Below are 20,317 nucleotides of genomic sequence, written 5' to 3'. Positions count from 1 at the left end.
CCCACCAACACCAACCCACACATTTTCTTGGACTAACACATGGCTGGAGAATGTTACCACCACAGAGGAAATGCTACAAAGAGTTTCGAGTCAAAAAATTGACCACAGCACGACCCCCCACAGACACCTACAGAATACACGTTCTCAGTGTGGATAAACTCTATACCAGAAGCATTTCACTTACAGCCATCTGCAACAAGACTTACTAACTACAACTCGTATCAAATGGTAGTTTACCTTCATTCTGCTGAGACAGTCTCGTTTGTAAATCTAAAGAAAAACAGAGAAGTTAATTAGTATGCTTGTTAGCATCACTGCCTGCCAGCCAGGTTGTTTAGGCTGTATTTCTGTGGTTAAGAGCTTACTCAAGTACCTGAACCCACTCTCACTGTTCCCCTCTAGCTGTGAGCAGTTTCACTAATTTTAGCCCCTCTCTGCTGACCACAAAGGTAAATACACTTCAAAGAGAAAACACACCTTAAAAGGACAGGACCATGTCCTTTAATTCAATGTATCATTCTCACTTTGCCTTTGCTGTGCTTGAAATCTTTACAATTTATTTCCATGAGAAAATAATTACAGCAATTCTGGCAGTCATTAGGGATTTGACATCTTTAATCGACAGAAAGCAGTTAAGCCCAGTTACAGAAACCTGACATTCTCAAAGCAGTTATCAAATTTCAAGCAGAGTATCACCTGCTATCTTTCCATACAGATGTCATGGCACAAGTAACTTCAGCACTTCTCAAATTGAAAACATTTTCAAGAGTTCAGAACATTTAATGTGCCTACAAACCACTCCTTACTTGTTTAGCAGCACTCAGCTGTCCCAATCTGAAGTGATGGGATCAAACAAATGCAGACTTTCTAGCCATGACTTCAACACTCAACATCAACCAACAGAAAACTTCAGAATTTCAGAACTGTAAGGCACAAGCCCCTTCAATACTGTTCCATTTAACACAGAGACATGAGGAGTGAAAAGACTGAAGTAAACAATCACCTTAATTCACTCGTTTAGAGTAGCAGTGATGGACACCAAGCAAGCAAGCTTACAAGCTGACCTAGAAATACCTGAGGGCATCAGGTATGAACATATCTTTTCCCTTTCTAATAAACCCTCCTCAACAACATTGGAGAAGTAACAGGAGTTTTGTTTTTCTCTCATCTTCCTCAAGTGCCTTCCCAAATGCCTTGCAAAGAACATACACTGGGAAGAATAATAAAAAGCAAGACCTGGAGGGAGCAAGCTCTGAAGGCTGAGCTGTAACAAGAGCTGGCAGCATTTGGCACATTTTCCATCTAGATCTGAATACAAAGAAGCTTCTCACTCTGTGGAGGTGAGGTTATCATAATAGCAAAGGCTATCTGAGTCTGTATTCTCTGTAGAAACCACATAGCTTTGGCCAAATCTGTACCTGATTACCTAGTCAATTAATACTCAAACCTGTTTGAAAACCAAGAGGTTTAAAACAAAATCCATCAATCTCTGAACTCCCTCAATTTACATGAGGACAGACACTCTCCCTCTGCAGTTCTGACCCAACTGCCTGTCCACATCACGTCCAGCTGAACTCGGCCGGGTGGGTCAGCCCGGGGCTCCAGAGCCCAAATGCTGCAGAGTTTCTGCCCCACACCTGCACAGACCAGTGCAAATCCTGTCCCGGGCCAAGAGGCAGAACACCCACACAAACACAGCAAAACCAGCTACCACTACCTTGGGCAAGTTTCATGGGTTAATTATCTACCACCTCTGAAACATAACCTGCTGTTCACCAGACCTTCATAAGGTAACTGAATTCTCTTGTTGCTCATGACTGAAGAATGGTCCTTCCTCTCCCTCCTAAAATCATTCAGAGGTTAGAAATTTATTGTCACTCTTTACTGTCAACTCTTTCCCTACATGCAGTTTTTAAAAGGATGTGGATTCTAAAATCTGTCAAGTAAAGATCAAAGTAACTTTTTCAGTATGTGCATATAACCTCTACAATCAGCAACTTTGGCATGATCTGAGTGCAAGCTTAGCGAAGAGAAAGCAGAAACAGAGAAACAGCTAACAAAGCATTTTGTGTCTCAAAACAAAATGAAGTTGCCTGCTTATTTTAAAATCCAGATGGCCTTAAATGGGCCAAAGCCTGCCAAGTAATGCCCAGTGTCCTGAGTCACTACTCTAAAGAATAGAGACCAAACAGAGGTCCCGGATGGTAACACCTATTCCTTCCCATTTTGCAGCACTCCATCTCAATCTTTTCCAGAAACAGATAACTCCTTCCACCAGTGAGGAATACTGTGTCCCAGAAAGCATTCAAGGAATGTTCTATAGGCTGAGTATTTTACCTTTCACGTGTTCAGACAGAGAACAGGGAGTACACAGCTACAACTGTTTAGCTTCAATCCTTTTTCCTGCTGGAATTTCCCCATGCAATAATGGCCAGGTTCTTAAGCCTCCCATAAAACTGATTGTTTACCTTCCCTGTTTTAGACTGATTGAACCCCTCCTGGCCATGGACGGTCAGAACTGTATGTGGCTGTGTGTGCCATGTCTCAGGTGTGCTGCCTCCAGGCACACAGCTGACCTTTACAGTGCACCAGCTGCCAGGTCACAACCTGTCACTGATAAACTGCAGGGTTTACGTTTCCCTCCTCCAAGGCAATCTTTCACTGCTAAGCTCCCAGGTTATGTAATCAGAATTTGATTCACCCAAGAAGGAGTGAACAATAAACAGCACCTCTGTGTTTACTCACTTCACCTCCACACTGTTATTCATGTAAGTACCAAACAAGGTAAGCCCAACATCTGAATTTGGCTTCAACAACAGCCTCTAATCTTCCCACCTTCCACCTGCAAAAAAAAAAATCCCTCTTTCTCTGAGCCAGCTTCTTTACACATCTTGTACTTGCTGTACTACCCACTTCTCTGGTTTAGTAACTTCCAATCCACAGGAGTCCAAACTTCAGCAAGAAGAATCCTACTACTGCTCCTCTGCCTAACAGAGGCAGTTTTGTTACTGTTAAGTCTTGAAATGCAGTTTCTCTGACAGTGTGCTGTACTTCCATACCTCCAGTTTACCCTTCTTTACTATGACTTCTGAAGGAGTGAAGTCAAGTCAGTAACGAGACCAGAATCTGGCCAGACAACATTTGTTCCTTCGAGTATAGATAATTTAGAGTTGGATGTTCCAACTATATACAATATCACAGACTTAAAACAGTTATTGACAATACCAGAGATGAGATCTTATGTTTCACACATCTACTCCCTCACACATTCCATGGGAGTTTTCTTACTCCTCTGAGCTGTGTACATTCAGCTCTTTTAGCTTTGCTTCTACCTTGGGAATAATTTCCTTGGTTGTTTTTTTTTTCACTACATATCCCTAGCTTTCCCTCCTCAGATTCCAACCTTTATGACCACTGTAACCACTACAAACTGAGGCAACGAGATACTTCAGAACACCTTGGGAGTAATTGTTCATTCACCTGAGCCCCACTTCCTTTTTGTTCTCCAGGAGTTGGTAAACCTTCATCAAATCCTTTCATGTATTTTACAATGTCTAGCTCAGTCTGACTGTTGGCAGGTATTCTCTTTTTATCTGTTTCCCAGACTAAAAATATTCTTTTGTCATTAGTCCCTTTTCCTATCCTTCATAGACTGTGTGCTTATTTCTTCTGAGGTCGTTAATCACCCAGGATCAGTGTGGAGCCCATTTCTAACAGGGCTTTTTCTTTCTTCTGTGGAATAGATTCAGTACAGCATTAGCAACGTGGAACAGAAGAAACTTTTCACATCCTGCCTATTCAAACACCCAATTCGCTCAGACCAGGTGACTTTATTGCCTTGTTTCTTCAACCACTGCTTTTGAAATCACAAGCGTTTGTTATAGACCTGTTCTTCTTCCAGTTAAACATGAGCAACTCATGATCCCTCAAGTCAATGGTCATTTCTATGCTCATCCATAACATCTTCATTACTTACCAAATTGAGTTTAAAATAGCATCCCCTCTTCATGAGTCAGTGAGTGTTTGATGATGAAATTTGTCGGATATCACATCCAGGAATATCTGGGCCCCACCATTATTACTAGCAATTCTTCTCCAATCTGTATCAGGGAAGTTAAAGTCTCCCACAATGACATAATTCCTGGTAGTAATTTTCTCTAACAAGAGTAAAGAGATCTTTAATCCATAACCAAATCTCACTTTGGGGATAGCTCATGACTCTATGGCAGCAAAAAGCTTTTATCTTTTTCCAAAGTTACTTAAGTTGTACATGTCTGCATTATTCCTTTTGTACAATACAAGTGGAATAAACAACTACCACTTTCATTTCTACAGTTGCTAAACATGCACCTTTTTCAAACACCTGTATTCAGCCTCAACATTTATTTCTCCACAGCCAGGCTGCCTCATGCTGATTCTATGCTATCTGAACAGTTCAGCTGAGTCAGATATTTTTGGCCACATTCTTGATGTGCTGAGCTTGGCCAGACTTTTTTGGCCTTGTTTGTTTCAAATGGGGGTGGGGAAAGGATTGGTGGGGGTTTTTCTAAATATTACTCTCATTTTTAATTGCCTACACCTGTTTCCACACCAGTCTGCCACATCACTTTATCACCTGCAATAACAGTGATCTAAACTTTAGTGGTGGTGACCTTTCCTTCTCTTTCTGGTCTAGACACACCTTTTCCTTGCCACTGTGCTTTTTTCATCTTTTTCTTCTCAACCAACCAACATCTTCCTTTCACTAGCCAGTTCCTTTTCCTTCCAAGGGCACATCTTCAGAACAACCCTATTATTATATTCAACTGTCTACAGCTTCACATGTGTGCTCTCCATAGGGATACGCCTGACCTTCAGTAACATGAGTCAGGCCTGTCTCATCAAGTCTGAATCACTTCTGTCACAAACTCTGCTGGAAGGCAAACACAACAATGCTACCTACTCTTTACTACTGTCCTGACACTTCTCACATGTTCCAGCATCTCGTTATTTGTGACTTTAAGTTTTTTCTACCGCTATGGTAGTTTCATGTCCTTTGTTCTTACTATAAATCAAAAGTAACACAAAGAAGAAATTCCACTCTGTAAAACCCTGAGCTCCTGTGGAAGGCTACTCACTGCTCTAGTCCTGAAGACACCTTGAACAGCCTACTGCTTAGGCCAGCTATGAACCACCAGCAGCAGCAATCTTACCCTCAGCTTCATCCCAGCAGAACACACACACAGCTACAGCCAAATCCAAGCAACACACACTCCCTGACACGCTGTGTCCTTCCTCAGCAGGACACACTCTCTGTATCTCTAACACTGCTGCCTGCCTTCACAGTGTCCTCCATAAAGCCCTGATAACTTCCCTGCCCCTGGTACAGCTCAGGCTTTTCACAGGGGCCAATCTCCTTCCAATTCTGGGCCTGCCATTTTTATCAGTCAACACTTACTCTGCAGCAGAACATACAAGTCCCCACAGGCACAGAGAATGGTAGAGATAAAGAGATGAAGGCTTGGGATGAATTAGGTGAACTACAACAGGTTTGCAAAAATACTGCAAAGTGGATCACACCCATCCAAACTGTGATACACTGTCATTGGTTCTTTGCCTATGGATTTGCAGCATTTTACAGTGTGCAAAACATGCTGCAATGCCTGTGTCTTCATTTTAAAAGATCACAAAACATAGTTAAGTACCTCTTGTCTCAAAATGATGAAGCATAATCTTCAAATAGGTGTTTCTTACCTGTCACAGCTCCAAAGGCCAAAGATCCACTCATCTGCAGAGCCTGCTGTGCAGCTGGGGGAATCTGCAACCCAGTACCTGCAAAGAACAGAGACAGGCCTTGGAGCAAGCACCTTGACTCAGTCAGAGATGCACTAACACAAGTATCAGCAATCTTACTGCTGTCAAAAGGTTAGAGAACCCTTTCATGCATCTATCCCAAGTTCTGCAGGGTGTTTTAATTCAAATTCTGCAAACTTGTGTACCTTTTGGACATTTCCTATTAAACATCACACACACCTTCTGCAAGTCTTGCCATCAGCTGAAGGCGACCAGTTGTTCCCAAGTCAATTCCAGTCCGTTCCAACTCATCACTGTCCAAAAAGGAGCTGGCACTGGAAGCATCAGTACGCTCAGTTACATGTCCCACTTTCATTGGCCTCCCAGCCAGCTCAAATCCATTGAGTTGTTCCAAGGCCTTTTTGGCACACTCAGAGTCTGAGAACTATAGATTGGAAAAACAGAAGTTCAGTGATGCTGCCTACAGGATCCAGCAACACTTCTACTGTATGTAATATCCACACTTATATAAACACAAGAAACTCTTTAACATAATAGCAATAAGCTAACTTAGATATGCTCTGTATTTTCAAACTAAACCAAACAGGCAGATTTTGGCATTTACTGGTAATTCGGTATTTAGGTAATATATTCAAACTTGTATTATTGTTGAAGTTACAGCATCTAGATACTGAAATGAACAGAAGTCTTGGCTGCAGTTCTGAAAGAGTGAGACTCACTTCCTTTGTAACCTCACAACTGCCATTGCATTTACTGGGTATTCCTAACAGATGTTCTGCTTTATGCTGTGAAACATCAAAATAAACATACAAACATTTTATCAGTGTTAAAACCATCAAGGTTGAACTACATAGTTAGTTTGGTTTCATTTGTGTCCAAGTGCCAAAGGTCCCAGCCATGACAAACTGCCAGGTCAGTCAAGAAACTCAAGTTCACAAAATTGTGTACCTGAGGGTAAAGAGGAGAGATCTTTTCAACTGAAACTTTCAGCCTCTAAAATTTTATGTCCCCCCAAAAGTTCAAATTTAATGATTTTCACAACTGTGAAAAATGCCAGTATTTACTAACATCTTTGCCTACAGAAGGCAGCATTTGCTTTCCCAGGCACTGACTCCAAAGGAAACTACTCACATCTGAACATGTCCATTGTTCACCCACAATACCCAAACAACTGGCACAAACTAAGAATGCCAGTGCTGTGTGTCCTCTACCTGACAGTTCTACAGTGAGACCTAACAGAGAGATGAAGTAGCAATACAGTAGCTACTATGTAGATACAACAGCAATACAGATTGCTAATGTGTACATACAGTAGCAGTGCAGATGCCTTCTACAGATACATGGAAAAGGTGAGGTAGAGAGATACATATACACACATATACCCTACATGGGAAGGTTACACTCAGAAATGGTCGAAGAAACGTGGCAATTCCAGCCATACCGTAATGAATCCATATCCTTTGGAGCGTCCAGTTTCACTATCCATCATCAGCTGAATGCTTTCAATCTAAAGAGAAGAATAAAGCTATTTATTATCAGACATTTTGGAACAAACCACAAGATACCAAAACACAATGTGAAAATAGCCCTGTCAAATACACACACATGAATGTGAAACCACTATTTTTATTTTTTTTCCCAAATCAGTTTCTCAGTCCTTCCTAAAGTCAAAAGTAGTGTAACAGACAGCTAGACAGGTACTCGAACACTAAGACAGAAGCAGGTAAGTGAACACAGGCGTTTGAGTTCAGCTCCAGGCAGAGGCTTGGTCCTGATGCAACATTCTAGCAGATGATGAGCACGCAGATTCTAACAAACACACTGGTCATGGCATCTCATATGCTGAGAAACTGGCTAAGGAAAGCATTTTGCATGACTGACCAGGGTCCTTAAGAAAAAGTTGAATATTTTAATTATTACGGGTATATAGGAAATCCTAGAAGTTTACAGTTACTGAATTTAAAACATTGCTGAGTCATCCATGAGCTGTAAAGTAGCGTTTGGAAGAGACAGCAAGACAGAAGGAAGACAGAACTGAGTTTAGGACTGCACTACATGGAATGAGAGGAAAGACCTTTGTGTACATGTAAGCCTCCTGAACCACCTTAATCATCCTACTGTCAAACACCGAGGAAAAAACCCAAGAACAGCAGCCAAGTGGATTAAAATTTAATCTATTGCAGTAATTTTCCATGGTTTTGCACAAGAGATTTAAAGCAATGAGCATACTAGGTCTGAACAAAGCATGTGAAAAGCACTGCCACAGTATGTACAAAGCATTAGCAGACTTCTTTTTCCCCATTAAACAGCATACTGAGTACCTAACTTTCCCCCTGTCTAGCAATGACATACTCTTGTACCTTAGCACAGTAGGGTCAACATTTACTGTAACTCCACTGGAAACTTTGGATTTCATCTCCTCACTTCTGTAATTCTCACTGCAAAAACCACCATGCTGCAAACTAGGGCTCAATGCTCAGGAGCAAGAAGGGGCCTGAGCAGGGGCTTTACACCACTGTTCATGGTCCTAACATGAGCTAAACCTTAAGCAAGAAGTCCTCAGAAACAGCTGACAGACAGCAAAAGATTCAGAGAACTCAGCCTCAATTCTGAGCTTTGTGCTTAAGCTGTGTGCAATGGGGCCCTCATTCACAATCACGAGTGGGAAAGATATTTACAAGTCACAGGAGGAGGATACAATGTAGGGAATTTTTGGTTTGTTTAGGCTTTTATCCCCCATCCTTAATTTTAGGTACTCATTGAATTCTCAGCTTTCCTCTGTAAGACCTGCCATTCCAATTCACTGGACATCACCACGAATCCAGGTTCTCATCTGCTCAGCACTACTCAGGTACCTAAACCCTGTGGATGTTTGGGCACAGCAGTGCCAGAAAGGAACAAATATTCTGTGGGTGTGAAGCTGAACGATTCCCAGAAGCCGTGAGTGCTCTACAACTAATCTAGATTTTTCAGATAAACTACCACAACACAACATGGCAAATTAAAACTTACCCTGCCAAATGGCTCGAAGATTCCTCGAAGCATATCCTCAGTTATGTTGAAGTGTAACGATCCCACATAAAGCCTCATGGGACCAGCACTGCCCTTCTGCAGATTATTTGCCATTGCTGCTGCCCTGTTTTTCTCTGCCTAAAGAAAGGAAAAAATAAAAACTCACCTTCTGACAGAATTTAATAAAAAACCCTAACACAAGCAATATGTATCTATCAGCACAAAACTAGGCAGATTCACAAAAAAAACACATGCTGTTGTATAATCTGCAAATATCCATCAAACTTTAAATCTACAAAACCCTAGAACATGACCAGGTATAGAGATACAGGTTTAAAAACCCATCAAGTTGAACAACTTCATGCAGAGTTCTGGCTTGTATCTAGTACATTAACACTTTTTACATATGCTGGAAAGCATACACAATATAATTTAAAATTCTGTAACACTATTACAGTCTCTTTACTACCACTTGCTTAAAATCTGTATTTTCAAAATGCATTTATATAACTTTGAATTGCTTTAATTTGCCTGCCATCTATGGGAAACAAAAGTCCATTTATAATTAGCTGAAATAATCATCCTTGTTAAGGTTTCCAAAACAGGCAGTGGTAATCAAACTTTCAAACACCAAGTTTCTCAGCAAGACACAAGAGGCATAACTCAAAAAGAACAAAATGAGATATTCAACTCCTTACCTGTGATGCCTGTACTATGATAGGCACACCCAGGACTCTCTGTCCAGTCAGTCCTATTGCCAGGGGCACTGAACTGACATCCACAAACTCAACATAAGCAATTCCCTTTGAACGCCTGGAATTTCTGTCTGAAATCATTCGCACATCACGGACCTGGAAGGCAAGAATGGAGACAGAAATACTTTAGAGAGAAAGGAAGAAACCTAATGCAGCCCATTTCTCAGACAGGTATTAAAAATGAGATGATTACTTGCCAAGACAATGGCTTTGTCATTATGGTGAAAATCTAAGGCAGGACCCAGCTTTTTTTACCAAATGTATCCCAGAGGCAAGCTGGCATTAAAGCTGCTGTTCAGAGTTAAATGTGGTGTGTATGACAGGAACTTACAAAACTCTTATGCTTTAACACAGAACTTTACAGCTGACAGAACAAATAAAGCTTTTCAAAATTAGAAGTTAAATGAACTTTCAAGTTACACTATTAACTGGCAGATCTACCTGAAAGAGACAGAAAATATGAAGTTGTTCAAATCAGAATTGAACCCACATGTTTTGCATCACATCACATGAACAATAAACTCCTGAGAAACTACATGTTCATGTTCAAAGCCTCTAATACTTAGTTCATCATTCATCCCCCTTTGCACAGGTACAGTAAACATCACTTGCTTACAGTTCCAAAAAATGTCAGTCCTGTACTCAAGTTCTACTAGGACAGCTTGAGGCAGTGTTCAGAATCATTTTAACTTCCCTATCAATTACCTTCCCCACGGTAGAGAAAAATTCTTCCAGGTCTCTTGGTCGAATTCTTGCAGCCAACTGCATGCAGAATACAGTTCGAGCATCCCTCTCCTCAGGGGTGAGATTATCAATAGGTTCTCTGGAAAGAGTAAAGTTCAGTTAAAACACTGCACCAAGTACTTCCCAGTCTGATGGTGAAAAATAATGCCTGTAGTATTTGAAAAGCCAGGGTTAAGAATGAAGTAAATACCTAATACCAGTATGATAATATATTTATTTGTATAACATGACTGAATATTGTGTTCCAACTGTGAGAATATCCCTGAAAAATTCTATTTTACCTACAGAAGCCCAAACGAAACAGAGGTGTCATTTGCTGCTGTCCAGAACTGGTACCACTACAGAGCTCACAGCCCAGAGGATGAGATGAAAGGACAAGGATACAAAGGTCATCAGGATGAACCAGCACAGACTGGGTGTCCAAACCCTCACACCAAGAGTGCAAAGGAGGCCTTGCAAACTGACATCCTCCATCTCCCCAGTCCTTGAGAGTCACTACAGCCACTGCATAAACAGTATTGACCTCCATGCAAATGGAACTCCCAGGCCTCGTTTCAGTTTCAGCTTGTTAACCAATAAACAAATTATGAATAGTGAATAATTACTCTGATCCTTGACACCAGAAGCACCAGAATATTTTTATTTCAATACTGAACCACTATCTGAAATTAGATACAGTTCTCAGGTGTTCAAGACTTGAATCTAACAACAATCTGACTTGTACTCAAGTACAGGACAGAATTAGCAGCTGGATCCTGGATTTCAGTCATGTAGTATTAAAATAATTATATATATATATATATTCTTCAGTGAGAATACACAAGAAAAATTTACAGTCCATCATCTCAGTAAGAGTTTGCTAGTCATTAAAAAAGAGAACAAGATTCATTAAATTTAAGTGTATTAATGTAAGAGAATAATCTCATTAGCAGCTATCTAAATCCAATTCCCTTAAATGAGAAGCCTGAGAATGGATAAGCAGTTCCTGCATTTCAAAGCTATCTGGCCTCTCTGTGAATAACATGAATAAATATTGAATAACAAAAAGCATTTGTACTTTTGCATTCCATACTCTAGAATATCAAGTACAATTCAGCAGAAAAGCTAATTTAAATCACAATTAATGGGTGACAGATTGAGAACACAGAAACACAAAAAAACAAAGCAAGGCTCTTTTGCAAACTGATCTTTTTTTACAACTGTTTATGACATGGGGAGAAGGCAACATATTTAACAATGTTGTCTGCTCCCTGGCTTTTGAAATGAATTCCATCATCACTTATGAGTGTAAGCTGGAGAGCAAGTAGTCAGGCATTATTTCATCATCACTTTTCCAACTCCAATTAGACAAAAAGCCCAAAAAATCAAAAACACGTGTAAAAAGCCATACCTAACAGGGCTCTTGTCTTTTCTGAAGGGACTTTTGCTCCTGGAGCGACGTCTGCTAAAAAGGAAGATCAACAAGATTAGAAGAAAACCTTCAAATATACTATTATATTTTAAACAAAACCTATTAATGATGTAATAAGAAACAGAGAAAAGTAAGAAACCTTAATTTGATGCTGTGAGGCAGACCAATCTTCCCTCTGATGGCACTGTTGAATTTTGGACCAGAACTACGGCAAAAGAAGAGACAGACATTATTCATCTGAGCACCTCAGTTCAGGATTTCCTCTCTGTGCTCACATTACACTGCAAGTGCTCACCCACCCTTGCACCCGAACCTGTCAGCACTTCCACCAGCAGCACCCATTGCATGCATAAGATTATCAACAGGATATCAATAAATGCAGCACTCCAGACCGTAAGGCACAGAATACGCTCCCCTCTGCTTCACCTGCATCACAAAAACCCAGAATATGCAGAACTCCAAGAACTGAACTATGAGCCGGCCAGACATGGCACATTTGTCTGTGCAAACTATTCTGAGCTACAGTTACTGTTGTATCCATTTTCACATGTTTCTCTGTCCGCATGCAAGTTCCAGGTACTGACAACTGCAAACCAGGACTGGCCTCAGAGCTGTCTGCCAGATGCTGCTGGCACGGTTACTTGCTCAAGTGTAACGTTTTAAAATCAAAAGTTTCATGAAATTTAAGGTGCAACAGAAAACCCAAGTGGCTCCTTGCAGACATCTGCAAGGGACACATTCACTAATGTTGTCTCAGCTCTCACCACTAAAGTGCTACAAATATGCAAATGAAGCTTCCTGAAGTTGTTAATGGCCATGAGAGCAGAGCAGCAGTGAACCCAGCAGTTAGCCATATATAGACATGTAACCACAGAAGGAATCCAGACTCTGGGCTGAACCTAATTTTAGTTCTCCAGGCCTCACAGAGTCTGTCAGACCAAACTGTATCTGCCCTTTACTTCCACGTTAAGGACAGTCTTGCCATTAACATGGCACAGCCTGTGACACAAGCAGTGAGATTCACCCTGTCGTGCTCTCCCTGAACCTGATCTCCTGGTAGGTACAAGGCAAAGAACAACACCTGTTAACATTCTTCCTGTATCTCCACCGAGGGCAGAGGCACTGCAGCACAGCCTGAACGCTGTGCACTGGGGCCTTGGCTTTCCATCTGCACACAATGGATTCTTTCTGCTGTGGCTACAAATTGATGTGAAATACCCTGAAAGACATGATGGGCTGAAGACATTAAGTAGTCTTTCACTAAATCCATTGGGCCAGGCAATTTGTCTGAAAAACGTCTTCTTGCTCCTCAGTGGAGCAGTAATGCTTATAGTTAAACTCGGCACCCACAACAAGGAGGAGGATGCCCATTTTTAAACATGTCATGACACAGGTGGAAGGAGTGGGCCAAGATCCAAAACCGTGCTGGCCAGGTTAAAGCAAGGGAAATATGGCCCTGTACAACACTGGAAAAAAATAAAGAAAAAAGACCATTTAGAAACTACTTATTAAGAACAGAAAACTTATTAAGAGAAAAGACATAAAACACAGGCACATGTTGAGATGAAATCACTGTTGATCAAAACCAAAGTTTTTTTGCCTAGGAAACATTACTCCATTTCCTACTCAAGTCCAAATGACTGCTTGGAGCACCCATTCAGGTTCTCCAGTACCTATAACACAAACTGCCAAAAGCTGCACCTGGAAATGCTCGTACTGATTCCAGAGGCTTCTTATCAGACGTGGGTTTACCTGTCCTGATACAGAACATGGCGTTCTTCACTTCGACTCAAATGCTGCCAGACAAACCAATTGCAGTAACTCTAGAACACTAACATGCAGACCAACTAAACAATAGTAATCATTATGAGTTTTTAAGGAAATGGTGAAAGAAATGTTTTAAGTGTTTGTCTAAATCTAAAGGAAAAAAACCCAAAACACAAACAACTGAGAAGTAACACAGTAATAGTTTTCAAATACATGCACAGCCTCCAAGGGGGGAAGGAGAGAAGAAAAATGGGGAAAAAAACCCCACAACCCACCACAACTCCAAAGATCTCTTTTCCGTTTTTACTTTTGACAAGTACTATCTTATTTACATGACTCCATGTGAGAAACATTGACAAACCCCAGTGAACTAAAGCCATTCCAGGACCACTGAACAGACTGAGCAGAAAGTTACCTGGGACAAAGCAACAGCCCAAGCCACCTTCTCAGGATCCACTTTTAGGGATATTGTGCAGATTCATTTCCCTTTGTTTTTCTAAGGAGACTTGCCTGTAAAGCTGTACATCTCAGGGCAAGGCTCTTCTTCACTCCTACTGCCTCTACAGTGGTTGCCCAGCTCCTGCCATCACGTTTGGCAGTACCATGCCACAAGCAATTAATCTCTGTGTCTGGAGTCATCTTCTTCACAAGCCAAAGGCCACAGTCCATAGGGACATGCCCTCCCAAACCTGCGTGACACCACGTGGCCCAACAACAGACAAGTCCAAAGGCAGCCAGCAAATTACCAGCTTTTACCTGCTCATCCTCCCTCAAGATACCACAAAACAGTGTTGGACAAGGCAAACTTTGGCTAACAAAGTCAAGGGGCATCACAATGGACTTTCAGTCCTCATGTAATAAATCTGTTTTCCCAACAGCTTTGCCTAAATCCTTGGTTTCAGAATAGAAAGAGGATGGTCTAAGTGACTTACTGTGTATTAGCAGTGGCTGGGATCTGCCAGACAGATGTCTAAGCAAGAATACCCAGTCCAGTTTTTCCTACTAAGAGACCTAAATACAGCTGTAAAACACACAAAGAACAACATGTGTGAGAATAACATTTTAAAAAAACCCTGTGAACACTTAAGTGATGCAAGCCAGTCACCCCATTTTAACCACTACCTGAAGCTTGAAGTAACAAATTCAAAGTTTTCAGGTTCTCTGTGGCACACTCTTCTCCCTTCCTTCAAAATTACATACACGAGACTTTTCTGTTGGTGCTGTTGCTGAGATGCCCCCAACTGCCAGCAGCAAAAGCATTTCAGTTAACAGGTATCAGTTTGAAAAGGAGACCTTATAAAGCAATTGAGAAAGATCACAAAGAGGAGGAAAAACTAAGATAAAGCAGAAGCCATAAAGCACTTTGATCTAGATGCTGCAGTCAGCTACAGTATTGTCAGCAGTAAACCCATCCCAGAATTGTCTGGACAGCCCTACAAGGAGAGATTCCAAATACAAATGCTCCATCCAGCAAGAGTGCTCAGGCAGTTACTTTTGAAGTGTTGAGCTGATGACACTGATACAATTTCTTCAAATGAAAGCACTAGTTTTGGTAGATCCAAAGTAATCTGATCCAAAGACAGCTCGTAGTGCAGGAGGCTTCATCTCCAAAACTTGTGTCTCCCTGAAAGTCAGTTCCTCTTATACAGATTTAAAGGTGGGTCTCTGCATTTGAAGAGTACTCTCCCCTCTGCTGAGGCCCTTCTCCTTCACACCTTTTGAGCCAAAACTAGAATTTTGGAATCACATTAGCATGATTATCACTTTAACAGCATCATCCATGATCTGCAAGTGAATTCCAGCCAACTGCTTGCTGACTGCCAACAGTCAACACCAATCCTGGTGGGACACAAGTACCTGCCCTATTATCAGTCCTCCACTAAACCATTTCAAATACGAAAATTCTACTTGATTAAATGAAAGCAACAATTTGGCAACTGCAGCAGAACAAACTAGCAAACGACAAAGCACAACTGCTTATCCTCAGGGCATTATCAGATTATCTCAGCTTCTTGTTCACTGTATCTCAATTCCAGAGAAATCACCCAAAATAGCTACGGAAGTGTGTCAGAATAGGGAAAAAGACTCTTCACAATCATTTACCTTTCTAGCACAACACACCTCAATGCATTAAAACAGGCATGGGTTATTGTAGTACAAACAAAGAACAAACTCTCCAACACAGCTGGGAAAATGCAGCAACTCCCAACTCCGTGAACAGACCAAGGATGTCCTCTCCATGGAACACCACTCTGGAGGGGAGGAGACTGGCGGCTCCACACACGAAGGCTGAAGTTTTGGATCAAGGTCCTCCATGTCTCGAGCCACAACAGTGGCACTGGCACAACCCAATGAGCTACTGTAATCTTACAGGTGCCAAAGCTGTAGAAAAACAAGCCAGCTGTGCATGGCTGAAATGTTCATTGCTGAAGCCCAGAGCAGTATACAGAAGCTCTCACAGGCCTGACACTCGAGACAAAGGAAAAGTGGAGATGGTAAGTTCTGTGATCCCAAGATGCCACTGCACCTCAGCAGAGCCAGGAGCTGCAGCAAGCTTTCATTCTGAGAATGCCCCCATCCAGGTGGCTTAGCACAAACTGAGACCTGGAGACCTCAGGCAATTTTGTTTGTATTCCAAGAGTACAAAAATGAATGTGTTCCCTGGATTGGGACCCTGCCAAGGAAACAGTCATGTGCATAAAACTCCACAAGCCTGCAATTTATCAGAAGGTAAACACTGTCTGCTCAAACATCTTGAGAGATTTCCCCATCGTGGATAACATAATCTGGCATGATTAAAAAAGGGTATCCTTTTCAAATGCCTGCTTTTCACATGATCTTGCAATCCAAGATTTGGAAACAGTTGAGATGAGACCTGGACAGCAGCAGACACAAGGAGCAGTCTCAGGTAATTAATGGTAGTCAAGAACACAGCCCAGTTCTCACTGGTTTTCTGCAAAGAGGCAATAAAAAGCAAGGGGGAAAGCAGGAATACAAACGTATCAGAAACAAATTCTAATGAAAAAATGTCTTTAGAGAACTGATTTACAACTGCCAGGAATTACCCATAGCAGAAGTTCTACCAAAATAAACATCTGACAGGAAGGACAGAGTTCTTGGACAGCCTATAAACAAGTCTGAGAAAAAGCAGGGCAAATATGCAACACAAGGGCAACACTACAACAAGATGTTTCCAGTTTAGATACAAAAACATTGGATGTTTTTGAGTGTATTTGCATTTATGGAGTTATGTCTTTAAGAGCAGCAAGGCTGTAAAAATCTGTAGTAACACAAAAACAAGGGTTTAGGAGTTTGTAACCAAAGTCATAGACTAGTATTCATTTTTTGTCAGTTAAACTGTCAAGTTCACATACTCAAGACAGTTTGGACATGGAGAGAACTTGCTTGTTATTTTAACTTTCTGGTAAACTTCGTTTTCCAGTCAGTTGTGCGCATTCTTTATTTACCTTTGCATCTTTCTGTGTTTGGCTAAGAATCAAAACCAGCAGGGATACCTTACAGTCCTCCTCTTTTCCACTTTGTATTTATCAACTCTCTTCAAACGTAACCTCTCACCTTCCGACGTAACTAGTGACCCATTCAGACAGCGAACCCTTAAGCTCCCACATCCCACCACTGAAGCAGCACCCATGCCCTGGACCCCAGTAACCTACTAGGGACTCCTGTAGCGGCCCCTGAACCTGCGGTCTCTGCTCCTGGACCGGCTGCGCCTGCGCTCTTTGCTCCTGCTCCGCTTCCTCTCGCGGCTTCTGCTCTTCTTCCGCTCCCGGTCCCGGCTCCGTTTGCGTTCCTTACTTCTGCTTCTCTTTCTGTCATGGCTTCGACTTCGGCTCTTGCTCTTTTTTCTCCTGAGGAAACAAGTGTCCCTTTGGTTACACAGGCAGCTCAGAGCGGCTCACCCAGCCCCACACAGCGCCCTAACCTGGAGTCACACACAGCGACACGAACCTTCCACCTGTTGGTATTTACACAGGGGTTTGGTGGAATGGGTGGTTAAGCATGTCAGCAATCTTCTATCATGAGCAACATGAAGTTCACATCAGCACATCTTTATTTTAGATGCTGCAATTGCTAGAGAACAGTTCCAGAAAAGTAGGAGGACTAAAAGCCCATTTCCTGTGTTACCTCTAGTACAGACTGGCTGCAGGACTTCGTGTGGCTTTCAAACATACTTTAAACACAGTGCTCAGAATGAATTATACTTTTACAGCAAAGTAAAACAACCAAAACAGAAAGGAAGAAGCAAGTCTGAGGGGCAGAAAGGCTGGTTTCTCCCAATACTCCCTACCGTCCTTTTTAACACACTGCCTAAGAGTTTTGCTTCCTACTTGCTACTGCCACTTGCTTTTTTGAGCCTATGGCTGTTACAGGTTTGGGGCAAACTGCAGATTTTCATAGCTTTAACCATTTACTTAGAAAATGTAACCTTTTTAACTCTGCAAGTCAATCATACCTCAGATCTGAAAACCAGCGAGCAACTGTTCCATTCCTGCCATTGGTGTTATTTGTACAGTTTTTTCTCTATTCTCAGCCTCAGACCATTAAAGCTCACAGTCTCCTAGTTTTTAAAATATGCAGGTATCTATACCTAAAACACATGTTAAACAGGTGCTCAAGCCATTACTTTAAGAAAGCAAAATAATCAACCTTGCTGCTAAACTTTTGAGATTTGAAATATCCTTTGTCACTGAATTTTTCCTCTTCCTCCTTTTGGGCCTTCTGATTGCACACACCAACTTTTTTCAAAGCAGTCACTCAAACACTTAAAAACTTCTTAAAAAGGGCATGTGAACTACAAGATGCTCATCATTGTGACTTTCTATGGCCATGCATAAACTAAGACTTCTAGTTAGTCTCCATTGCTAAAGTAAAAAAATCTCTCACCCCCCACATGAAACTAAGCCTGATCATCACTAGCAGCTTCTGCCCTCCAATTTCCACCTGGGAAGACCCATTAAAACTACCTTACTATTTATCTCTTAAGACAAACATTTTGTGATTAGGTTTTAAACACTGGAATATTTTGTCTTTATCTGCCACAGTCCATCAGTTTCTCCAATATTTTTGTATGGACAGAGAAGCTGCTGCATCAAAACCTGGTATGAGAAGCCTCACAATCTCTGGTAATTCTGCATTTCTGGAAGGTGCCCTCAGTGTCACTTCATCACACTTCCTGCTGTAACACAATCTGTGATGGTCAGGCACCTGCTTCTCCAGGACCCATCACTGACCAACATTTCCCCAACTAAATCCCTCGAACACCACCACAACAGCTCTGAACAATCCTCCCTGTATCCCACTATCCTGGCCAGAACCAGCAAGTGGCAACTGCACCAATCCCTGTGCGACAGGGAACTCAACCTGCTGTGCAGCCACAGCCTCCCAACAGCCCAACCACACGCTGCCTCCCCATCAGGACTGGGCTGGATGTGCAGCACAGACACCCACAAAGATGCAGATTCTCAGTCCTTCCAGCTACCAACACAAACATCCCATATGACAATTACCAAAAGCTGCACAGCTATTTTTTGAAGTGGGCAAATGTTTGCTGTGGATTTCCCTCAGTTTGTACCTTATTTCAGTATTTGCCCAACTGAAGTAGGTAAGGAATATCATCAGACTACAAATGTTTTAAAGCACAGCAAGGAGTCTTGCAAAGCCTATATAAGCCTTTGTCTCCAGCCACAGAGGACACTGCCAGAGGTCACAAACAAGAGCGCACAGTTTGTTCTTTACAGATTATGGGGAAAAGCAGCTCCACCAAAGTGAACTTCTAGGGCTTAAAAATATTGGGAGCAGCTGCTTTTGGTGGGGGTTTAGAGGTCTTGGTATTTAGCACGAGAATGATATTCACAGAATTATTTAGAACACAGATAGAAGGTATAGTCAAATTTAGATTATTTGATCACAACTTCAATCTGTTCTTGAAATTTGACTTAAAATTCCCCACATATTTATACACCTGGAATAAAACTTTCTTTGGATCTCTTATGCATATCATCTGTGTGATTTCAGAAGGTGACAACAGCATATATGCTGATTTCTTATGTTAGCTGTGTATTCCAAAGGTGCACTGGCTTCTGTTTAGTCCAATACCAATTTTTCATAATTGTTCTTTTTACATCAATCACCTCATCTTTGCAGAGAGAGTGCTCAGGGATTGGAATGGGCTGCCCAGAGAGGGGGTGGATTTCCCATCCCTGGAGGTTTTTAAACTGAGCTTGGCCGTGGCACTGAGTGCCATGATCTGGCAAAGGGACTGGAGTTGGACCAAGGTTGGACTTGATGATCTCGGAGGGCTTTTCCAACCCAATCCATTTTATGATGCTTGTAAAATACAGAATTTATTTTAAAGCCTTAAAAACCTTCCATTTATTTAGGGCACTTAAGAGACATTTACTTAAGGCATTTTTCTTCAAGTTTCTGGTTTCATCCCAGACTGTTCAGGGCATCAGTAGGTGTTCAGACCCCTGGAATTATGAGTGCTGAAGAAGGTGGGCTTGTACTCTCACTTTTTACAAAAAACTTCTAATATAAACTTAGAAGATATCAAAGGTGGGCATGCAGAGAATAGAGGGAGGGGATTCAAACCTTTTCAAGAAAGCACTCGTATCTTTAAATGCTTTGCACTGCTCCAAATCACATTCTAGAATAAATTCTACAATTTTACAATTCTACATTTTAAAAATGCACAGCTGAAGTAACAAAAAAAAGAACTTTGCTGCACATACTAAGTCTGTAGTTTTATCTGATGCTAACTAAATGCTCCCACAACTTTGATGGCATCAGTTGTGAGGGTATTAATTACATTTGT

The 20,317-nt window shown here is 41.6% G+C and overlaps 1 protein-coding gene across 4 annotated transcripts in view; it reads right to left on the bottom strand.

Annotated features, from left to right (window-relative positions):
• Positions 1-20,317, bottom strand: part of RBM39 (RNA binding motif protein 39) — a 31,837-nt gene that overhangs the window by 5,488 nt on the left and 6,032 nt on the right. The window contains exons 4-13 of one of the 4 annotated variants that reach the window (XM_071573118.1): positions 17,157-17,351; positions 11,855-11,920; positions 11,695-11,748; positions 10,266-10,383; positions 9,504-9,656; positions 8,806-8,943; positions 7,235-7,300; positions 6,013-6,217; positions 5,734-5,811; positions 238-270 (exon numbers count right to left, since the gene is read on the bottom strand). In XM_071573118.1, coding sequence (XP_071429219.1) covers positions 238-270; positions 5,734-5,811; positions 6,013-6,217; positions 7,235-7,300; positions 8,806-8,943; positions 9,504-9,656; positions 10,266-10,383; positions 11,695-11,748; positions 11,855-11,920; positions 17,157-17,351 — 1,106 coding nt within the window. Of the gene's footprint in view, positions 1-237; positions 271-5,733; positions 5,812-6,012; positions 6,218-7,234; positions 7,301-8,805; positions 8,944-9,503; positions 9,657-10,265; positions 10,384-11,694; positions 11,749-11,854; positions 11,921-12,796; positions 12,906-17,156; positions 17,352-20,317 lie in introns of those variants that run through there. The other 3 variants (XM_071573120.1, XM_071573121.1, XM_071573122.1) reach the window with 3 other exon arrangements.

Source organism: Pithys albifrons, chromosome 18, assembly GCF_047495875.1.
Source record: "Pithys albifrons albifrons isolate INPA30051 chromosome 18, PitAlb_v1, whole genome shotgun sequence".
NCBI classification, from domain to species: Eukaryota; Metazoa; Chordata; class Aves; order Passeriformes; family Thamnophilidae; genus Pithys; species Pithys albifrons.
The sequence above is the reverse complement of the archived record's forward strand: the minus strand, read 5'-3'. Positions and strand labels throughout refer to the sequence as shown.